The 22,027-nt window shown below is 43.2% G+C and overlaps 1 protein-coding gene across 19 annotated transcripts in view; it reads right to left on the bottom strand.

Annotated features, from left to right (window-relative positions):
* Positions 1-372: 372 nt before the first annotated feature.
* The window catches only part of epb41l3b (erythrocyte membrane protein band 4.1-like 3b), a 48,289-nt gene continuing 26,634 nt past the window's right edge, over positions 373-22,027 (bottom strand). For 3 of the 19 annotated variants that reach the window (XM_068737696.1, XM_068737691.1, XM_068737690.1), the window contains exons 5-26: positions 21,890-21,932; positions 21,700-21,775; positions 21,315-21,533; positions 19,946-20,033; positions 17,374-17,526; positions 16,796-16,893; positions 16,322-16,497; positions 15,612-15,817; positions 14,542-15,126; positions 13,125-13,178; positions 12,002-12,037; positions 11,441-11,506; positions 10,549-10,734; positions 9,922-9,984; positions 8,621-9,283; positions 7,827-7,859; positions 6,494-7,579; positions 5,896-5,979; positions 5,043-5,141; positions 4,646-4,726; positions 4,148-4,263; positions 373-1,477 (exon numbers count right to left, since the gene is read on the bottom strand). In XM_068737696.1, the coding sequence (XP_068593797.1) occupies positions 4,153-4,263; positions 4,646-4,726; positions 5,043-5,141; positions 5,896-5,979; positions 6,494-7,579; positions 7,827-7,859; positions 8,621-9,283; positions 9,922-9,984; positions 10,549-10,734; positions 11,441-11,506; positions 12,002-12,037; positions 13,125-13,178; positions 14,542-15,126; positions 15,612-15,817; positions 16,322-16,497; positions 16,796-16,893; positions 17,374-17,526; positions 19,946-20,033; positions 21,315-21,533; positions 21,700-21,775; positions 21,890-21,932 (4,206 nt within the window). In that variant the 3' untranslated portion in view covers positions 373-1,477; positions 4,148-4,152. The remainder of the gene's footprint in view (positions 1,478-4,147; positions 4,264-4,645; positions 4,727-5,042; positions 5,142-5,895; positions 5,980-6,493; positions 7,580-7,826; positions 7,860-8,620; positions 9,284-9,921; positions 9,985-10,548; positions 10,735-11,440; positions 11,507-12,001; positions 12,038-13,124; positions 13,179-14,541; positions 15,127-15,611; positions 15,818-16,321; positions 16,498-16,795; positions 16,894-17,373; positions 17,527-19,945; positions 20,034-21,314; positions 21,534-21,699; positions 21,776-21,889; positions 21,933-22,027) is intronic. The other 16 variants (XM_068737708.1, XM_068737693.1, XM_068737709.1 and 13 more) reach the window with 16 other exon arrangements.

The raw sequence follows: 22,027 nt of genomic DNA, 5'->3' as shown, positions 1-22,027 counted from the left end.
TTTTGGCTCCTTTAGCTCAGGCTGTTGTTTTTTAATGGGTTTTTAAAAGTAAAGATTGAACATATGAAAATAACAAAAATCCATATTTAGAGAAGATCTAAGATTACAACTTATTTAAATAAATAATATATGTAAGGGTTCAGTGTCACATTCTATAGCTTGATTAATCTTTTGTAGGTTATTGTGATATGAACCCATCAAATAACTAATCCTTTATATAATGGTCACAACCAGTAACTGAAGCATCACTCAGAACTAATATGTCCGTGTTAAAAGACATCAATACTCAGTCAATGGGTCCAGTGGTGACACGTTTCAGTGCTGTGGTCAACATGTTATTTGAGGAAAAAAAACACAGCAGATTAAAACAAATGCATTTGCCACTTTTATTTCACCTTTTTGAGGAAAACATGGCTGTACACGAACAAGACTCGGTTATTCAGATAGAGTTGAACAGATGAGGGAGGCATATAGTTGACATGTTCAGGGTGGGGGCGAGGGGGGCGAGAAGGAGGTGGACAGATCTCTCTTGGCTTTGCATCTAATTTGAGCAGAGCTCGGCAGCCTGAGCCCTTTACCTCACAGTCACACAAACCTGGGACTTGTGGTGCTGCAGCCGATCATCTACCCTGGAGAACATTCAAAAGCCTGCAGAGGCACATTAAAATCTATTTCTTGCACAGAAAACTTGATTCCTTGGCAGAACAGACCGTCTTGGTGGAATCAAATCGACGAGGAAAACGATAAAAATACTGAAATGATCATAAAAAGAAGGAAAAAAAAAAAAAAAAAAAAAAAAAAAAAAGCAATTCAAGTAGACGTGAATAAAATCAACCGTGAAAGATAAATTTGCTATTCTCCTCGGAAAGCGTTGATATGTACAGAACTGGGCTGTAGTGATTTCTGTTGCAGTGGCACACCAGACGGAAAAAATCATCGGCTTGTTGGAGTAAGTGAGGCAATGCTTGCTGGATAATGAGGTTGGCACTTCTACAGTAAGGTTAAATAGCGTATGCTCCCTAACATATACAGCCTACGGCAATTTTTAAGTTTCTGGAGTGATGGCTTTATTTCATAAATAAAACGTTGCTACAATAATTATTCTCAAGAATCATAAAAATGCATCAGAGTCATAAGGCAGTGGAAGCAAACCGTTTGCTTGCTGCACACGCACACACACACACACACACACACACACAAGAGATTCGGCGTGCAGGTGGATCGAGAACCACTTTTTAAAAATCGTACGTGTTTCGGTATAATCTTGCCAGTTGTTATGATAATGCAACATTGCGTCCTTCTCATGCAAGATGCATTTCTTTAATTTGCAAGGTGAGGGTTGCGACTAGCGGCGGGGCTGCAGCATTAGGAGAGTAGGAGCCTTTCTAGTCTTCTGAGAGTCCCGGAGTAATATGTGGAGTTCTGGATGTTGGATTGTGGGAAGTCGAACAGAAAACAGCCCTCGGTGTTTTTACTCCTGGAAGAACAGAGGAAACAGCGGTCAGTACGTCCTGCTTATTCAATCACACGTGAACCTTCAGCACCACAGTGCACCCTGCAAAACACTGGAAATGAGCCCCGATAAAGAGATTATGGTAGTTTTGATACCATAAATAGATGCACTGAGGGACTACAGAGTTACTAAAAAAAGCACACACACACACACACACACACACACACACACACACACACACACACACACACACACACACACACACACACACACACACACAGAACATAGATACACACAGGCTTCTTGGGTACAATACTCAACTATTTCCCGACTCGTTTTAAGTGTGACCACAAGGAAAGAGTCACAGAGGCTGGTGTCTCCTACAGCATGTCATGCTTAAAAAAACCAAATCTGCTATCAGGCCCTCGTCACTTTTTGAAGAAATGTCTTCTTAAGAGAGGCATTCTGGATTTTGAAACCAGAACTTTAAGCAAATGTTTTTTTTCAGCTTTTTTAGAACAATTAGAAATTGAGTTAATGTGTTAAATTCGTAAGCAGACTGACTTTGAGATTAGTTAGGGTTATTCATAAATGATTAGTGATTAAAGGGATTAGAATCTACTGAAAAGTGAGGCTGAATGATTTGTTGCATGATATTAAAAAACATATTTAACATGTTTTACTTATTAACGGGCTAAACTTATTGTGTACAGTTAAAGGAAACCATGAGTCTGATGACGGCATGAGGGTTAAAGATGAAAAATGGTGAATAAAGTCACTTAAACTCGGTCCTCGCTGTGCGTGTGTGTGTGTGTGTGTGTGTTTGTGTGTAAACAAGTGAGGCCTTGTTTGATTTTAACTGTCACTTTGTATTTCTGACATTGCTGCTACACATTTTCCTGAGACTGTTTGGCCCAAACACTCTGTGTGTATCTACAGCGGAAAGAGGGCAAGCATCCAAACAACCAGAGAAAACACATTTAGTATCATGTTAATAGTGCTACTCAGAAACACAGCAGTTCTGACACACAGATATTAAACAGCACACACACACTCGCACAAAAAGGACTGAGGGCAAGGCCGCAGAAACAAAGCCAAGCATTCCCATCTGGTGAGTCACGCAAGTACACACATGCACGCTCGTCATCCCAAACCCTGCGCCTTAGGACCGCTTCAGCTCAAAGCTCGTGAAATAACAAGCTTTGGAGCCGGAAAAAAAAAAAAAAAAAAAAAAAAAAGGTGAATTAGAATAAAAGTGGACAATTTCAGTTTCCAGATTTAAAAATGTTTGGGAGAGACGGTGGCGGGGTTGTAACGATGACTTGCTCTGGGTGCAATGCAATGAGAGGCTCCCTCACACAGCTCCACACCTGAAATAATCCTCACATCACTGCCAGCGGACAAGTTGAAACACAAATGGCTACATTTGTGAAAGCTGCAGACACACTGCCAAAAGGACTGCTGACCTATTTACCCCCCCCCCCACACACACACACACACACACACACCCACACCCACACATGGAAAGGAGCAGGATGTCACAAATTGTTTCAAACACAAGTTTCTGGGAGACAGTTAGAAAATGTCAGGATTCACTTGATGCATAAACACCGCTCTATAAAGACTGTCCAGTTAGGCTGCTGTGATGTGCAAAACTCTTATTATTATTTTGATGTATTAAAGAGTAAATTATACTGATAATAAACACATTGACCATTTATTTGCAGAATAAAAAGGTCAAAAATTTACTTTTCTGCAAATACTACAGATTTGTACCCATATTTGTATAAGTGGTCATTTACAAAGCTGCCCAGTTAAAGTTTATGATTCTTATCGTTGAAAATAGACTAAAGCAGATCTGTCTTCACCCGAGATCAGATTTCAGTCAATATGGGTTCTTTGCAGACGCAGACTGAACGCTCTGAGAAGCAGAAGCCGGTTGGGCCGGTATTTAATCGCTCATCACTGCTGCTGCCTTTTGTGAGGCTGCACAATGTAGACATAACGATGTATACTCAATGTTTGTTCAGAGTATTGCACGACATGCAGGCCACGACTGTTTCCACCGTACTTGTTTTTCTGTACTTTGCAAATTAAAAAAAGAAGCTAAAATTGTCTCCGGTTTTCCACATTTTCAAAGTTTTGGTTGTATTTTCTTTTAAATGACAACCAAAATGTATTTACAAATAAGAGGGATGGAGAGAGAATAAGAGAAAGAGGTCTGTGTGACATGTTTAGTACACACAGCAGCTCTCTCTAATAAAAGTGGAATTGTGTTTCTCTCCAGCAGGGGGGAGTGTTGCAGTGAAATTACAAGAGCTCGCATGAGACTGCCAGGAGCGTTTCTGTAAAGGCTTTTTAAGCCTTGTCATTACGAGTTGAGACTATAATATCCGGTGCGTGTGTGTGTGCATGTGTGTGTGCGCTCACACACGCATCAGCCAACCTTTTCCCTGCAGGGGGAGTGGAGCTGGAATGACAACAGCATGATGCATTAGCTGTAAGTGCTACAGAAGCAGGGCTGTCTGTACCAGTGAGAAGAAGTGCTGATGGGAAAAGCAGCATGCCCAAGAATGGAGACCAGCTTGAAAAAAAAAAAAAAAAAAAAAAAAAAACCCCAGTCCGACCACATCAAAACCAGACCAGACTAAAACGGACAGGGCCGGGACCAGGACTGGGACCTTGTTGTCTTACCTGGGTCAGTCCTCCCCCTCCTCTGGCGTGATCTCTGTCTCTTTATGTACCACTACTTTGGTCACTGACATGTCAGGATGCTGTTCTTTAGCCTCCTTTATGGCCTGAGCCAGAGCCTATATACGGGAGTGCAGTGCCAGAAGGGATCACCAGGGGGAGACAGAAAATGGGGAAGGCAGGGAGGGAGCAGGGATGTTTCATTGTGAGTCAATATGAGCCAACAAAAGGGAAGCCACTTTTAGTTACATTTGTCATACTTCCAGTATTTGTTAAAGTCACATCACAAGTTAATGTTTTGTGCAAAATATCACATGCTAAGCCCGTCTATATCATGTGGCTGTACTATGCTCGCAGAGTACAAGATAAGGTCCCGAGGGGTCACTAGCATTTTACTCGTTCATGGTCATCGCTCAAATCCATTTATTGACTTAACGAGCAAAGAAAAATAAGGAGGACAGAGGAGAATAAATGAGAACCGGTATGGAAACTCTGAGAGACCTGATCGTGGTCGATGTCTGTGTCGCCCGTGATGACGATCCTTTTCTCAATTCTCGTCTCCGAGATTCCTCCTTTCACCGTCTGACCAACAGAGAGCAGAGAGACTACTTCAAAGTCAATGCAAAGCTTAAAACGTTAGGTTTTTATCATGCTATATACTTCAGTCTAACTCCTTGAATGGGGCCAGACGACAAGAAGGTTGTGCGAGTGTAAACGTAAAAATAAAATTCAGTCTCACTTTATTATAATAAAGGACATTTTAAGACTTTATCATGAACTCAAGAGCTTGTAATGACTCCGCCATGGAGAAACACTGAAGCCGACCTGCATAGGCTGCAGTTGTGCTCGAAGCTTCAAGTGTTACGAGACAAAAAAGGGACAATAGATGACCCCTGACCTTTGTGATGTGTGTGGTTGTCGTGGTGCTGGAGGTTTCCGAGGTGATCGTCTGAGCACTCAGCAACACCCCAGGGTCTACGTCACCGTTAGTGTCAACCTGTTGACCAGCAAAAAAACACTCCATTAGGAAACTACATGTTATATTTAACATACATAGAGTGAAACTACCCACTACACCACATTTAATGGGTTCCTATCAAATAGTATTCAACAGTAATTTGTGGTAAAGCTGCATTAACTGATTTTTTTAGCCACTTGTGGACAAAGGAAATAGACAGCGTGGTATTTATAGTCCAATGTTCACGGTTTTCTTTGAATATCCTATTTTTAGCTGTTAAAAGCTGCACCGTGTTCACCCGCTAGTCACTAACGTGTGCTGTAATATAACCAGTATTAGTGTTGTCAAGTAGTTCTAATCAATCTTTCACTCTCACTGCTCTCATTAGTGTCGTTTACGGCTGCAGCAGTTCACAGAAAAAAAAAAAAGCTCTAAAATCACACGTTACACTTCCAGCCACAGAAGAAACTAACTGTTGAACACAGGGGAGCATTTAGCCAGATAATTCCTCCAGGAGGTAGCAGAGAGCCAAACAGAGAGTTCATATTTCATTCTATAGCTTACATTCATTATGTGGACACAAACACAACTCTAAATGAAGGATAATACAGCTCTGAATCTGCTGTGTGTGTGTGTATATAAAAGAGATTATTGCCAATCACAGCTTTGTTTTTGGTGCAGCTCTTCTTTTTTTTTTAAAGAAATTTACAGAACTATTCTTTAATCCCAACAATCTGTTGTGTTTTTCAAAATGGTGCAGGGTGTAAAATGGAGGTGATGTCATCGTTTGTACCTCTGCAGACTCATAGGTGGTAGTTTTAGTCTCTGTGTGGACGACAGGCACCTCTTTGGTTCCCACCTCGACGACGTCAAGGCTCTAATGGACAAAAAGGCAAAAATGGGCACAAATAAATGCATGCAGAGGGAGTAGAGCAGCGCTCCAATTCAATTAACTGGCATGTCTAAAACAGATTTCTGTTAAGTGTTCACTGTTAACTTTGTTCTTAGAATAGCTCCACCCTGTTGTACACAAAATCAAATTAACACAAATAAATGCCGCATGCTAATAAACTGAGCCAAAAGGCCGCCATTGAAGAGCTTAAATCTCTAAATGAGCATGCAGTCATGCATTAGAGTCCCTGATCCAGTGAAGATGTGGATGCTGGAGAATGCAAATCACAAGGTTTCAATCAAGTGTGTGCACCACATCATATTAAAAAAAAAGGTCCCCTGATCTGCTCCGCAACAAACTGTGAAGTTAGACGCATGTCCATGCTTTCGGTCGAGGTTTTGCCCTTGATTATTAGTGGCAGATTGTGTTGGCAGGAGGGGAGGGTGGAGGTGAGGTTGCAGGGCCGAGGCTGAGGCCACCGGAGCTGATGCAGGGTTACCTCCGACTGAGACACGGCTGGAGGTGGATGGCTGAGACAGCCGTCAGAGGTAAAGGGTTCAGTCGGACTCACTTGGCGTGGGCGGGACTTCTGGTCTTGTTCCTTTTTTTCTTCAGCTTTTTCTTGTTCCTTCACTTCCTCCGATACCGTATCTTCTGAAACCTTTTCGTCGACTAGTTTCAAATGCAGCTCTTCCTCATCAGGCTCCTCCTCCAGCTCTCCCTTCTTTCCATCTGCCTCTTCTTCCTCTGTTGTCTCCACTTCATCTTCTGAGCTGTCCATCTGTGCGTAGTGGTATTTCTCTTTCTCAAAGGGCAAAGGTTTCAAGATGTCTGGAAAGCTCTTTTGACTCTCATCCTCTGCTGGTGAACATTTGTCCACCGCCTCAATACCATTTTCTAACTCTTGTTTCTCAAAATACTGCACGTGATTGGAGAACTGGACTCTCTTACCATCTACTTCGGTGTGCTTTCTCTCCCCTGTGTTTCTTAAACCTAACAATTCCTCCTCCAAAGCCTTCAAACAACTCTCTGCTGATTCCTCTTCATCGTGTTCCTCGTTTGTTAGAGGCAGCTTCTCTTCCTTTTCACAATATCTGATGTATGCAGGAGCAACGCTGAATCTGAAACTATCATTTTCATGTTCTGACATAAACGCCTCCCCCTCGTTGCCAGCATCCTCTCCCTCCTCATCTATTACTCCCTCTTTTATCTTTTCTGCTGCTGAGGTCAGCACTGCAGACGGGCTCTCATCTAACTGTAAATGTGTTGCTACCGGCTGTATTTCTGCTGCGAGCTCCACAGATGCACACTGTTGAGGCGGCTCTGAGTGTGGCGCGGTGCCTGGAACACCAGATATAGCCTCTGGATCTGCTGAACTGACGCCACTAATATCTTCTCGTAACACGTCTACACAATCTTGCTCCCCCTCTGCTGACATAAATGTGACTGTGAGCTCCGCTGTCGTGTGCGCCGGCTCAGCCTCTGTAGACGGGATATTCACCGTTGGCCCTGTCGACTCGGCCGGTGCTGCCTCTGTCTCCGTGGCAACCACCACCACCACCTTCTCCTCCGGTTCAGCGGATCCCTGTGAATGATGAATGTGCCGTTAGAGGATGTTTCTGTTTCGCTAATACAAAAATACAATCCCCTCAGTACAAGGCGGTTTCACGTCACACCTGATAGAGGAACATTGTTGTGTTGGTTATTCATTCACTACAGAATTACATACAATAGGCACGAATATTTAAAAAGACATTTTAAGGTTTCAGTGACACCAAAACCATTGCAGTGTTGTATTTGTAAATCTGGGAGGACCAGAGAGGAGTGGTCACCTTTTCAGAGGAGGAAACCCATCCCAGCGTAGACTGATGGGACAGAAGGACGGACGGACACAAGAACAGAGAGAAAGGAAAAGAGAGGAAAGTCAAAAAGTCACAGTGAACACCAGACAAAAGAGTGAAGGGAGAGAGGGTGGAAAAATCAAAAAAAAGGACAGAAAAGTAAATATTGTATGGAATACCATTGTGTAGCAAATCCCAAAAACCTCAAATGAAAATCTGATCGCTGGATCCACCAGCGGCAAACTTCAACTAATCTGCTTTTCGGTTACTTAAGAACAGTGAAATCTCTTTTCAGGTAGACCCATACAATTTGTTTTCCTGACGCGTTCTGGAGGCAGAAGGGGATTTTGGAGGATGAAGTGGGAAAAGCTGCAGCTGTGGCACTGAGCCAGGGTTATTAAGTCACTGCTTCCAGGGAACTGATAACAGGGCTGAAAGAAAGGAATGGTGCAGCAGAGCAAAACGGTAGAAAACAAACAGGAGCCAGACATTTCTTTCCTTATCAGCCGTGGGAGCCAGCTGCTAAGGCAAGGCGAGCCGCTTTAGCAGTCAACAAACTCAAAAGAGAAGCAGCGGGGCTCGAATGCAACAGAAACCGGCGGTTTGGGAAATGTGAGAGTAAACGCTGGGTGTTAGGGGACAATTAGCCATGCAGAGCGCTTGGTTACACTGTTGTTAGACTGGTTTCGCTGCTGCTGAAGAAAAGGCGATGGGGTAGGCTGAGGGTGGAGATATGGAGGGAGGCAGCCAAAACAGAGCTGTTGCTTTTAGTTTTCATACAGTACCACTGCTAAGGATGTAGTCGAGGATTCAGAAACTGTAATCTGAGACACGCTGGACTTTGACGGCTCTGTTTGGACCTCTAAGGTGAAGAACTCTTCTTTCTGCTGCAGGGCGTCAGACGTTTTTGTCTGTTTTACTTCCTCGGTCTTCACCACCTCAGATATCCAGGATGCCATGGCCTTTTTAGGCGAATCAGTACCTTTAGTCTGAGTCATGTCATCAGTTTTTATCTCTATTTTCGGACTCTGCGTCTTGACCACAGTGGTTTTGGCTTCTATAACATCAGAAGTGATCGATTCTTTCTCTTTAGAGGCAGACAGCGTTTCGTTCTCCTCAGCTTCGGCCTCTCCAGGGACAACAGGCTCCTCTTCTTCACCGGCAGCACTCGTCTCTTTGCCCTCTGCGTCTGCTTTATCGTCAGCCTCCTTCAAGATAATGAGCGTCCCTTTCTTGTCGCTGATGGCCTGGAACACTTCCAGTCTAACGGCTCCGGGGCTGACCTTCATCTCGGCCCTGTCAGACACCTCGTCCACCTCCCTGAGGGTCCCGTCCATGAAGACGTCGTCGTCCATAGTGGTTGACAGACTAATTCCGTGTGGCCCAGAGGAGGAGGCCAAATCTGTAGCGATACTATCCACCACATATTTCACCAGATACCCTGCCGCCTGGAGGAGACACTTGGCTTATTGGAAATGGATCGTTCAGGTTAATAGACAAAGGGCATCACAAAGCCGAGACAACGACAATAAGCTCAAGAGACTTGATATAGAGAGGACACACACAAAGACCGAGCTCCATAACGACTTGGACAAAGATGCACTGTTTAGATATAGTTTTGAACCTAGTTTCTCTGCACATATACGGTAGTATTATCTCTTACAGAGCCATGGAAGTGATTTTCTATCAGCACTTGATTTATGTGGGACAGACTGTCCTTGATGTCTATCCGTTTTCTGTAATATTACTTTTTGTATTGTTGTCACCCCTCTGAGCAAATTAATTTCCTCTCTTGGATAATAAAGTTAAATTTCATTTGATTCTTATTGGATATCAATTTTTAAATGGCTTGAATCCAATTTACAAAAGTTATTTTAGTGCTTTTCAAGCTTCAATTAAAGTTTCATAGTGATAGAAGAAGGGCAGATAAGGGAAATAAAGTGGAGAAACTGTACATGTGAAGTAGTACGAGCCAAAATACCAACAACTGTGCCAGTGTCCAGATTCATCTGGAGCTACATAGAAACAAAGAGCACAACACAACACTCACAAAATACAGGTGAAAAACAAAGAGGAAGCAACTTACCTCAGTGGCTTTAGGTTCTACCTCCTCTTTTGTCTCTTCTCCTGCCGGCTGCTCGTCTTTAGTCTAAAGAAGGAAACAAATAAACAAATAAATACAAAAAGGTCACAGCTTGAGACAAACAAGAAAGGACCTGGTCCAGATCCCAAAGCTGTTCCAGTGAATGTGCTTCTTTTCATTTCAGTCAGTCCTATTGATTAGTCAGTGATTAGTCCTCAGAGACTTTAATTAGAGCCGCTCATTTGTGCTGCGTGAGTCCATCACATTATGTAACACAGCACAAGAAAAGGATACGACTGCTCCCAACTCCAGCAAGTAATGCCACTGAGCACAACAATCGTATTACGGATTAATGACGGCACCATCCCCTACAGAGACAAACTAATATGTTCATTATCAGCTGCTGTTTAGATATAGCGGAGACACAAGGTAATAGTGGCAAAGAATATAATATAAGGAATATGCACTAGAGCTAGTTGTTATATAAATGTACTGCACCAGACTGTTTATGATTATTGAAATGGCTGCACTTTTACAGAGACACTCTTCAGATGGACATCTTTGTTTATCTCCCCGGTGATGTCATGCTGCACACACACATCATTCAGTCTGCTGAGCACTGCAGCTTACATCCTGCAGCTCCAGCGGCTCTATCATTGGCGCTTCGTCCCCTCTTGGCGAGCGCGCAGGGGACGACGAGAGCCTCTTCTCCCATTCCGTCAGGCCCGGCGTGCTCTCGCCCGTCTCCAGGAAGGAGCGCTTCAGTTCGCTGATGTTGGTCTGGTGTTTGACCATCTCTTCCGGAGGCGAGGTGTCCTACAGTAGCCGGTCAACCATGTGATACAAGGAGGTGAGGCCAGGAGCAGCGCGGAGGGAACGACGGCCATGCTTTATGAACGCAACGGTAGCTTGCAAATCCAATGAATTACCAAAAAAAACAACCACGCCTTAAATGCAGTTTTGAAAAAGTCTGCAATCAACCAATGCAGACTTAAATCAACTGCATTGTAAGCTTCATTGTGTATTGTTCACTGCAGGCTACCTGTAGGACAGCTCGCACAAACAGCAACACAATGGCAAAATGTCCACTCACACGGCAGCTGTAACTAAGAGAGTAGCAGCTTGTTCTTAAATGCTAACGGAGCATTTAGGACTACCTTAATTCAATGAAAATAAATAATCCATGCATAGATTCACAGATTGAGTTTTACAGGTTTAGTTAAGCACAACACTCCCAAATCTCATTAGAAGTTAAAGACCTCCACAAAAACTGACTTGATTCAGTTTCATTTGTGTTTTTTTTTTTTTTTTTTATCTCTCACAAAAATGTAGTTGGATGCTCACAGCAAGAACTCTGTTAGATAAAAAATGTAATAGCTGTAATTCATACAGGAACTCCAGGAAACACAATGTAACACTGGCAGAGTTACTGGTACGTTAGACGTATTTCTTATCAGTTAGGATTCTTCATACAAAAAGCTCCTGCATGCATATTTCAATCATGCATTGTTTTCTTACCAACCTCTAGCATCAGATTACTATGCTTGATAAAAACGTTTTCCCCTTTTACTCGTCTTATGAAACTATACTGTAAAGACAAAAGAGGGGAGATGAATTGTAGTTAAAGGTGCCATGTTGAATTTAGACTCTTGTGAGGAGATATTGGGAGCTTTGTCTTCTGTTATATAGCTGTAAATGATAACAAGACGGCATAAGACAACTCTCTGTAAAAGCCATGGATTAGAACAAAAAACCCTTCAAAACTGTGAAATCTGACTCTTGGTTGCAGCAACAGGAAAAGAAACAGGACTCCACCATTTACAAACAATGGCACTTGAAAATGAGCTGGAATGATGTGTTTAGAAGCAGCGACAGCTTTGCAGCAGCAGTCTGTGACGTGAATTTAGGCAAAAGTGAATGGTCAGTCTGGTGTGTGGTCTGATAGTGAGCATGTTAACAGAAGCGGCGGCAGGCAAGCCAAGGTGGAGAGACGGCACAAAGTGACAAAAGCGGCTCAGTGCATCTGGCGGTGGTGTTGGTGGTGTGATGCACTGAGCAGGGCCATGAAGCGAGCCCAGTGTACCTGAGTCCGCATCTCAGAGTCGTCATCTGCGTCCGACTGACAGCAAGTAAAGAGGGGAGGACAGAGAGTGTGAGACAAGGAGGAAAGAGCTCATTAAAACAAGAAGAAACGCACCGGGGCGAGTCAGGTGAAGGGAAGGAGAAAGTGAGCTAAACGGAGCGGCAAGCGGAGCACTACGAGAGGGTAAAGATGGAGGCTGAATTTAAAAAGTAAAGAATATTGTGACAGAAATTGAGCTTTTCGCTAAACCCCTCCCCCAAACAGCATTTGTCCAATCATAGCCTCAGCAACCATAACTCGGCATGGCGGGCCTGTCAAGCTTCAATGTTCTCTACAGGTTGAAGTGGTGTGCACAGAAGTGTAAGGAATGGATTAAACAATGTGTGTCTTTGCTGTAGCATATGCTGCAACCGCTAGCATGAGCAGCTAATTAGCTCACTACCTACAGTCGAGGAGCGCGCCAGTAACGGAACAAGTTAAAAGAAATGTTATTTGGGGAAGTTTACTGCCCGTTACCAAAGATAGCTTTGGGAAACCAGCCACAGTCCAAAAACCTTTACCGTAACATTTTAAAGTGAAAACAAACTAAAAATAGAAACAAGTATGTAAGATAAGTGGCTAAACGGGTTAACTTAAGCTAGAACGAAATTACAGTCTGAGCCTAGTGTTTTCCTTTTAATAGTTATAATAATTATAAGTATGCTGATTTTCCTGGGACATGCAGCTGTAGGCTCAGTCTTTTAGAATGATGTTACTATTATTAACTGCATATTTCTAAGACCCCTTTAATAAGATTCTCACAAGAAAATTGAAGCTTGAACTGTGTAGCAATGTTCAGTAAGGGGGCGAGGTTCAGCTATAGAGAGCCAAAGTGAAAGGGCCGTCATGACTTTTGCTTTCTATTGTAAAGTAGTCAGTGGCAAAGACATAGAAAGTGTGTTGACAATACATTAAAAAAAAGGAAGAAAAACAAGAACTAAATGGGCATAACAAGATGCAATGCATGCGGAACTTGTACACAAATTCTACTAATTGTTTCAATGGGCATGAGATCTATGATTCAGCATTACTTTATTTCCCTTTTTCATGCCTTCAATATGACGTCTTTCCTTGATGTACAAACCTCTGTGGCGGTCATCTCTCCATCAAAGGCAAAGTCAGTTTGTTCGCTGTCAGTCTGCTTTCGCATACAGACCAAAACCGTTCCGAGTGGCAAGCAAGAAAACAACAAGAACCCAACTTTTAAAACCCCTTGAAAAATGCATTCATCGTCAGAGATTCTTCATAACCACAAATGGAACAAATGGAAATGCACTGGTTGTTTCTGTAAGCTACACATTATCAGACAACACTGCAGATAAGGTTGGGAAAAGAACAACAGAAGTAAAAAAAAAAAGCAAATGAAAAGTAAGCAAGCAAAACAGACTCAGAGGAAGTTGAAACCTTCGGTCAGTCACTTTGACATTTAGGTGTAACATCAAATATGCTCCGGATTTGCCTGAATCCTGGTATATAGATATAGATATATATATAGATGTGTGTGGGTAAAACATTTGCTGTGTGCTGGAAAGTAAAAAATTGTTATGACGAACAGTAACCTGACTTTCAGGCCCTCCTCCCTCCTCTCCATGCATGTTGACACTAGGGGTGATCTGGATGCATTTAACTGTCACAGTCTCTCTGCAACACAGCGTGGTTTACAGTACATCTGTGATTCAAACGGGTGTTGCTTGGGGGGAAAAAAAAAGAAAACATCTTCGCACTCTACAGTCAGCTGCTTTTAGCCCTTTTCAGCCGTTCAAATTTAAATCATTTATTCTAATGTGTGCTGCTTTGCTTGACTCAGATAGCAATGCAGAGAGACTGAGGGCATCGCGTTTCTGTGCAGCAGTTGTTGATTTTGTAGCAGCCACGTTCTACACTGCGATACCATGAATGTGGATGATAACACTGAGATGGGTTAGGCACAAAGCTATGCTTTCGAATATGATATTTGAATTAGTGACTACATGAAGATAAGAGTTATTCAAATCATCATTAGCAATAATTAACAGGCAGTCAAATATTGAAATATTTCCATAATGAACTGTTTCATACTGTGCATGACAGTTATTTTATGGTGATTTGTTAGCGATGCTCGTTAAAGCTTATGCACAAATGTTGTTAATGTCTCAAGAAGAAGACAAAATTCAGACTGACGCGACTAAAAAGTCCCCAATATTTGTGTCTAACCCGATCGTTAAGATGAAATTAAATGCAAGCCAATCAAATATGAAAATGGAGGGACTTGCAGGTTCATCTCTGTGTGACGCTGATGAGGATGTAGTCTACGGGATGAGAGTGTGACCGGGCAGAGATGAGGTTCTGAAAGTAGGAGAACTGACAGACACTGGGACAGACACAGTCTCCAGGTCGGCTCTGAACTGGTGAAACAGCAGAGCGAGATACAGGACAGGACAATAGGGGGTTAACTGTTGATAATGAACTACCAATCTAAGCCAGAGGCGGGTACTGGAACACACAGACGTTCGCACACACACCTCCTCTTCCTCTGAACTGTCATGGTCATGGTAGCCCTGGGCTATGGAAGCGGTCAGGGAGGCTGCCTTGGGCTCCAGGTAGCAGAGGCACATCGCCAGGGGGAAAGAGAGGGTGAGGGCGTAAGGGACGGAGAAGGAGGTGGAGAGCAAGAAGAAGAAGATGAAGAGGAAGCAGGGGATGAGTGACGGTGACTTAATAGGCAGGAAGTTTTGCGCGCACATAGGGAGGAAGCGCATCTCTGACAGGTCGGGAAAGGAGATGTAGCCGTCCTCATCCAGCAAGGAGGACAGGTCGGGCAGGTGCAGGGAGAAGGAAAAGAGCGTGCCGCTGCGGCTCTTGCCCTGCTCCAGCCGCTGCTTGCGGGCCGAGAGCAGCAGCACCTGCTCGTCCAGCAGGGCGGCCTTGCGGTCGGCGAGGGCTTGCCGCCGCCGGCACCCAGCGCTGCTCTTGGCCGGACTGACCGACGAGGCCCGCTTACGCGTGTTCTCCCTGCGCCTCCGCCGCACTTTAGGTGACGAAACAGGAGATGAGGGGAGAGAGAGCTCAGAGCGGAGGGGGTCGGTTGTGTACACATGGGAGGAGCACTGATGGAGGGAAATGTCAACGAAGTGAGTGTGTAAATGGAGATGTGCGAAGGGGAAGGGGGCGAATACGCATGAGCAGACACACACACACACACACACACAAGTATAGTGTGGGGTCAAAGGAAGGACAAGAAAAGAAAAGCTAATTAGTAAAGCGCACACAAGATGAGAAGAAGCACTTAGGCCTTGTCTGCCGCAGTGGGTTAAGCTGAAAGCAACTGGGACATTTTCATCAGCCTTTAAAAAGTCTATTAACAAAGAAAACAAAATTAAAATCTCAAAAAAAAGGGACATAAAAAGATAAAAATCGCAGCAGCTTCTAAGAAACATCTGTTTCTTTGACACCCTGATGGCATATGTGTTTACATTCACTCATCATCACTCCCTTTGAACCAAATACAAAGACAACTAAAGCCTCTCGAAAGTTCCTTTGTCCAAATTCAATGCAGCTCTGACTGAACCGAACCGTTTCGAAAGCAGTTTACCTTTGTGTCATGTCTGAGCGGCGTTGTGGTCGTCGGCTCCTGCGTCTCAGCAGCATCCATCCGAGCGTCCTCCTGCTCCGCCTTCTCTTCCTCGGCCTCCTTCTCTGTCGTTACCGTGGTGATGATGTCTCCCTTGGTGACGATTTTGGCCGCCCCACCAGTGGCGCTGTCCTTCATCAGAGTCTCGTGGTTCTCCGTAATTGGTGCTGGAGGACAGGAAGACAAAGCTGGATGTGACGGACTGGAACCAGTGACGTTTCATGGACACCTACGGTCTGTTTTTAATGTCTGGGAGAAGTGTGAGCAGCGGAACAAAGCGTTGGATTTGCTCTTTGTGGCTTTGTCACTGCATTGCAGAAGTGTCCCAGACATTTTATCTTTACAGGCTTTTAGGTGCAAAGCACATTTATCTTCCCTTTCAAAGAATAAAAAACTAATTCAAACTTCTAACAAAAGTTTTTCTGTCATTTTTTTCGTACACAGAAAGTAGCGGCAGCATCTTTTAGAGACAAAAGATTTTCCCACAAGTTGAGAAAAGACAATCGAAAATAAGGAACATCGAAAATTAAAAATGTGTGCAGGCGACACAAAGTAGCTTCTAAGAATACCCTTAATCAAAACGAACTGGATAAATGAACATCTTTAAACGACATTTCCACTTGGATGGCACTTTGGTCGGCCATTTATCAAAACCCTCAACTGCTCCTCACCTCCATCTAAGCTGAGCGACATGTTGTAGCGTTTGCTGGAGGAACGTTCGAAGAGCGGAGCGGGTCTGATGATCATGGAGCTGGCCCTGCGGGTCTGAGCCTGCGTTCTGCCGCTGTAGCGGAACTTGGAGCCGAGGCTCAGGAACTTCTTGGGTTGAGCATCGGGGGATATGAGCCTGTCACAAGTTACAAACACTAACATTAATCAAAACAGAAATAACTGAAAAACATTAGAACTCCTACTCATTTGAATAGTCTCCAGAGGGCTCGCCGTTAATGGAAATGTTTTTGAATGATTAATTACTGCCAGTGACCGTGTACCTGATACCAGAACAGGACAACATAATGACATCTCAGTTAGGGAAATATGACATTTTGCTGATAAGTTGTTCTTTAAATGAATAAGCTACCTGCAGCAGCTTCAAAAGCTCTTTGCTACCACAGTCAAAAGGTCAAAGGTCCTCTGTTCCTTACCTGAAGAAGGTGTGGTGCTCGACACAGACCTTCCACAGCCTTTTGGCAGCGCGATGATTTGGAAGCTTGAAACCAATTGTGCTTTCAAACTGCTCAAACTGCAAAAGGGACAAAACACTGTGGTGAGATTCACTACATACGACACTAATGCATGTTTCTATGTTAAAATGCTAACATGATACTAGTTGTTTACATCTGCAGAAAAATAACTGCTTCTATAAATAGTGACCCAGTGTCCCATTATTTTCGCCACAGATGTCAAAATCTCCCCGTTTCATATCTATATCCAAATTCATATATTCTACATTAAAACAGCTCTGCAGCACCCATATAGCAAAGCCAATACAGTTTATATAAAATATGCAGCATTACAGTATTTCCTTTATAAAACATCAGTCAAGTGTGTTTATGTTGGGCAGCAATTTAGAGGTTTGGAGCACCTCTAAAATGCTGCTGAAATAGAGGCTAATTGTGGTTAGCCTGTGTTGCACAAAGGGTTAGCTCAAACACAGAATCAGAGGTGGATCAGATTATCCCCCAGCTCTGGTCATCCATATGATATATGTAACAGCTCTCACCTCGCCAGGCCGGATTTTGATGTAAAAGTTGTTCCTCTTGTAGGAGATCTTTAGGATTTTGGGCCAAGCGAACCGGTTGATTCGCAACCTGTCTCTGTAGATGAGCAGGCCACTTGAACAAACTCCCAACATGATCTCCACTCCCTCAGAGTCCTGAAACACCAAGAAATGGCAGAGAAAAAACCCCAAAAAAACCCCCAGCAAAACATAAATAAATGACTTCAATGAAATTCCTTCACAATGTGTCACTTTGGTACAAAGGATCCCTGGCAATCTCAAAGAAGAAGCCACTGACCACAACATTGTTCTTCCATTTTGTGTTCTACACAACTTAAGCTTCCATTAACTCTACAGGATAAACAGGAGCCAGTGCACAGCAGGGTAAAGTAGAATTTAACGGAGCCAAGTTTGTGATAAAAAACAGGGTAAAGCAGGCAGGTGGAGAGTGGAATCAGGCATATGGTACTCTTATCTTCTCTAAGCAGGCTGTGGTTACATTATATAAAGACTAATAAAGGGGGCACTGAATGGCTGAAGCGACAGTGAAGATTTGGGAAATGGTGAATGAAGCACAAAATGATGCTCTTCACTGCACAAAGCACGAGATGAGCAGGTGAAACCAATGATGTCGTTTTGAGAGAGGGAAGCGTCGGTCCAAAGCAGGAACAATTGGTCTCAGTGGGATGTTGAAATGACAACTTTGTATGTGACCATGCACAAGTAGAAACCAAACACACGCACACGCACACACACACACACACACACACACACACACACGCAGGTAAGCACATGAGATGCAGCCTCTTACCTCTCCCTCAGTTGGAGCCAAGCATTCATAGAGACTCCCTACCAACTTTGCATTTAATGAGAGAGGAGAGAAGACAAAATAGGGATGCTGGTCTGATATGTACATATTTGTTCTCGTGTATCAAAACTGACTCATATATCAAACAGTTAGCATTGATGTCGACTCAGTTTGATCAAGGCCGCTTCCTCATCTCTGTCATCTCCTCTATTCTGATCTAAATCTGTGAAGGCAATATCCTCTCCGTCGCTCATATCTACACCCATTCTGACTTTCAAAGCGCTTTTGATAACTGAGTCATATCAAGACTGATGACTGCAATTTTCTTTTCTGATGACAGCGGTCCTGCAGTTGTAATCCAGCTCTCTCTTTGCTGCCTGTGTTCTAATGACGCGTTTGATCCCATCTGGTCGGCGGATTAGAAATGGCAAAAAAAAAACAAAAAAACATTCAAGTCAAGCTGGGCTCCAGACCCCCCTCCACCCTTCAGCCCCCCCCCCCCCCCCCCAAATCCACAAAGGCAGCATTGACATAATGTCAGTCAATCAGCAAAACAGAGGCATGTCAAAACGGAGGCGTTACTGTGGCAGCCGGCATGTTTTTGAAGCAGCGGTGTTGTGGAGGCAAGCGTCACTTTTGACTGCGTGAGTGGAATGCGTTAGTCTCATCTAGCATAAAAATAAACATTCATGTTTAGCATATCACCTGCAGGCTTTTTAAAAGACAAAGTTCGGATTCTTTGAAGTGGGGTTGTATGAGGAACTTGTATTACTTAAAATAGTTGGCAGTAAGAACGCCCCCAGTTTGAAGAAACAGACAGGAGTACCAACACAGAAGCATAGCCATGTACTGCTGTGGGGCGGGGGGGGGCATTTAGTTATGCTCTCTTCAAGGCCACAACCCCCATTGACAAGTTTCACTTTCAGTTCAGTTCCCCATCTAAAATATAAATATAGCAGACACTGATATTCTTTTTTTTGGTGGGACTTTTTTTAGGTGGCAATGATACGTATTGCTGCTGCTCCCGTCCTCAGCAGAACATTGCTTTGCTTCCGTACTTTTTCCAAACTGTGACTTTCATTCACTGTAGGTGATACACTGAACAACCCAAACTTCAAATAATCTGAATGATCCCTTTAATGCATCTTGGAAACAACCAACATTACTGGAGTCATGAGTGACATTCTAGTGTACAACTTATAGGAATAGTTCAACATTTTAGGAAATGAACGTATTCACCTCCTTGCCGAGACTGAAAGAACGATCTCATGTCTGTATGGTAATCATGAAGCTACAGCCAGCAGCTGGTTAGCTTAGCACAAAGACTAGAAAAAGGGGAAACAGGTAATAACAGGTAATAAAAGCGTTAATTAGTGAGGTTTAGAGGTGCTGGTAGTTGGGTTTTGTTGGCTTTGTTCAGAGCCAGGATAGATGTCTTCCCCTTTTTCTAGTCTTTGTGCAAAGCTCACAGACTTACTCAACTGTAGCTTCCTACTTAAAGTACAGACATGCGAGTGGCATCAATCTTCACAATAACTCTCAGCAAGAAAGTGAACAAGTGTAATTTCCCAAATGCTGAACTATTCCTTTAAGGATAATAGAAAAAAAATGTCATTGTATACACATTCTATTTGTATTTAAAAAAACACACTTAAATCAGTTCCCTTGCTAACTTGTGAAAGGAAGTAACATCTCCAGTGACAAAATGTATTATTTTCCAAATATGATATTAACAATGTAGAACAACAGTTTGCGGTGACTTGTTACCTTAGCGTGGTGGAGGTCCACGCCGTACATAGACAGCTTCTTGGCATTTTCCAGGAAGTGTATCTCTGCTTCGGCTGGTGTCATGCCCCTGATAGAACACAACCGATCAGATCAAACAAGGACAAGCATAGCAGAGAGATGTGATGCTCTCTGACCAATGTGAATATGCAACACTTAGAGATAAGAGACCAATACGATCTAAAACAGGGATAATTCAGTTTTATTGCATAAAAGCTTTTGGAAAATGGTTGTTTTTAATGGATGCTTTTAGCTGAAGCATGAGTGCATCCATTTTTAGCATAGATGGGTCTTTAGAGAGACCATAATCTATGCACTGTCATTGCCTTGCACCATCCAGTACACAGGACTGCATCAAATTATTGTCAGACAAAGGACAGCCAGCGATATCCATTTATGGGAAACCATGAATCTAATGCTGAGACATACTGCCTTTCAGAACAGAGTATTATTCCAGGCTGTAATCATTCACTCAGGTGCCCTGTGTGGGGCTTTGGGTTGTCAGGCCCTAAAAACCTATTTATCAATGTCATAAAATGAGACTCGATATTGTCTCAGATTGTTGGATATTGTCCACTGGTTGCTGCAGTGTCTACATCTTCTGCAGCCAACAAACTGTAGTTTTACTGCCAACGATGCGTTTGTTGTTTACATGACTCAAAAGGGAGGGCAAAATGTTTCCACATAAGCATGAGGCTTGTTTCTCCGTCATCTCTAAGACAGGCAGAGGACCTTCTGTACCACTGGAGACAAGCGGCGTCGAACAGGATGTAATCATAAAGACTCATATCTCTCTGCAATACCCATACAGGACTGAGGAACTGCATGCCGGTAGGCTGAAGGCCAAAGACCCTGAACAGGACAAATCTTTAGTTAAGTTTGACCCCATCCTCTTTCTAAAAGGACACTTTTTTTTCGTACAAACTGCCTCTGAGTCTCCTGAATCTGGCCTCCTTGTCCCTTGGGTTGCCCCAGAAAGATATAGCTATACATGCTGTCAATGCGTGAAGATGATGTTTGCATGTCTTCTGTAGAGGGGATTCATTTCCACTTACGATGGAATTCATGCTCCTCTCACTTTTTTAAATTCCTATTTTTATCCCCTCTCCACTTTTTCAACCACCAAAATCCAGATGAGAAAAGCTGAGTTGATAGTGTTATGCTCTTCTGAATTGCCTTCTATTATTAGCTTTCTCACATCAGTAACCTTTTCACATTTTGAATTGTAATATTCATTCTTTTTACAGAAGCAGCACAGTGTATAACTAAAGAGTACATTCTTGATCAAAAGTTATGCCGAGTAATTCAAGCTCAGCGTAAAGAACGTTTAGGAAATCATGCCGAGACTAACTTGTAGGTCTTGTGGAGTTCCATGACCTTCTCCTCTAGCTCTTTGGTTTGGTTGGGTGCGAAGCGCAGTTCGCTGATGTAGTCGCTGCCCAATTCCTCGGGGTCGTAGTCTCCCAGTTCAGACTGCACTGTGTAGGAGCCCAGCACCGTGTGGGTGGCAAAGGAGCAGGGCAGACGGCCTGAAACCACGTCGTCTCTCAGCTGCAGACACAGGTAGTACCTGAGAGTGGAAGACGAGACAAACAGTCAACTTATTTTGTTGGGATTTTCTTTGTAAAATATATATATATATATATATATATATATATATATATATATATATATATATATATATATATATATATTTACCTGCATTCTCATCAATTCTAGATTAGCTGCTAACTCACCTTGTGATATCCTCAGTCAGCTGGGACGGGTCTGGAGGGTAAAACTTGACGTTGAAAGCAAAGTTCCAGGGACCGGCTGAGAAGTAGAAAGAACATTGAATTATCGAAGCAGCATTTTACAACTGCATACACCTTGTTTGGCTCTTGAAGACTTGACACTCGAGTGGCTTTATTAGATTACTAGACTTACTCCTGATCTGCTTCTTTAGCTCCTTGGAAGGGTCCAGCCAATTCTGCAACAGACAAACACACTTGTCGTAAAAAGTTTGCGAGCAAATTAATAAACGGTTTCCTTTAAATAGATGGACTTTTAAAAAGTTTTCACATT

Source organism: Cebidichthys violaceus, unplaced genomic scaffold (genome assembly GCF_023349555.1).
Source record: "Cebidichthys violaceus isolate CVI_PGR_0920_01 unplaced genomic scaffold, fCebVio1.0.p SCAF_8, whole genome shotgun sequence".
Taxonomy (NCBI): domain Eukaryota; kingdom Metazoa; phylum Chordata; class Actinopteri; order Perciformes; family Stichaeidae; genus Cebidichthys; species Cebidichthys violaceus.
This window is presented reverse-complemented; position numbering and strand designations above follow the sequence as displayed.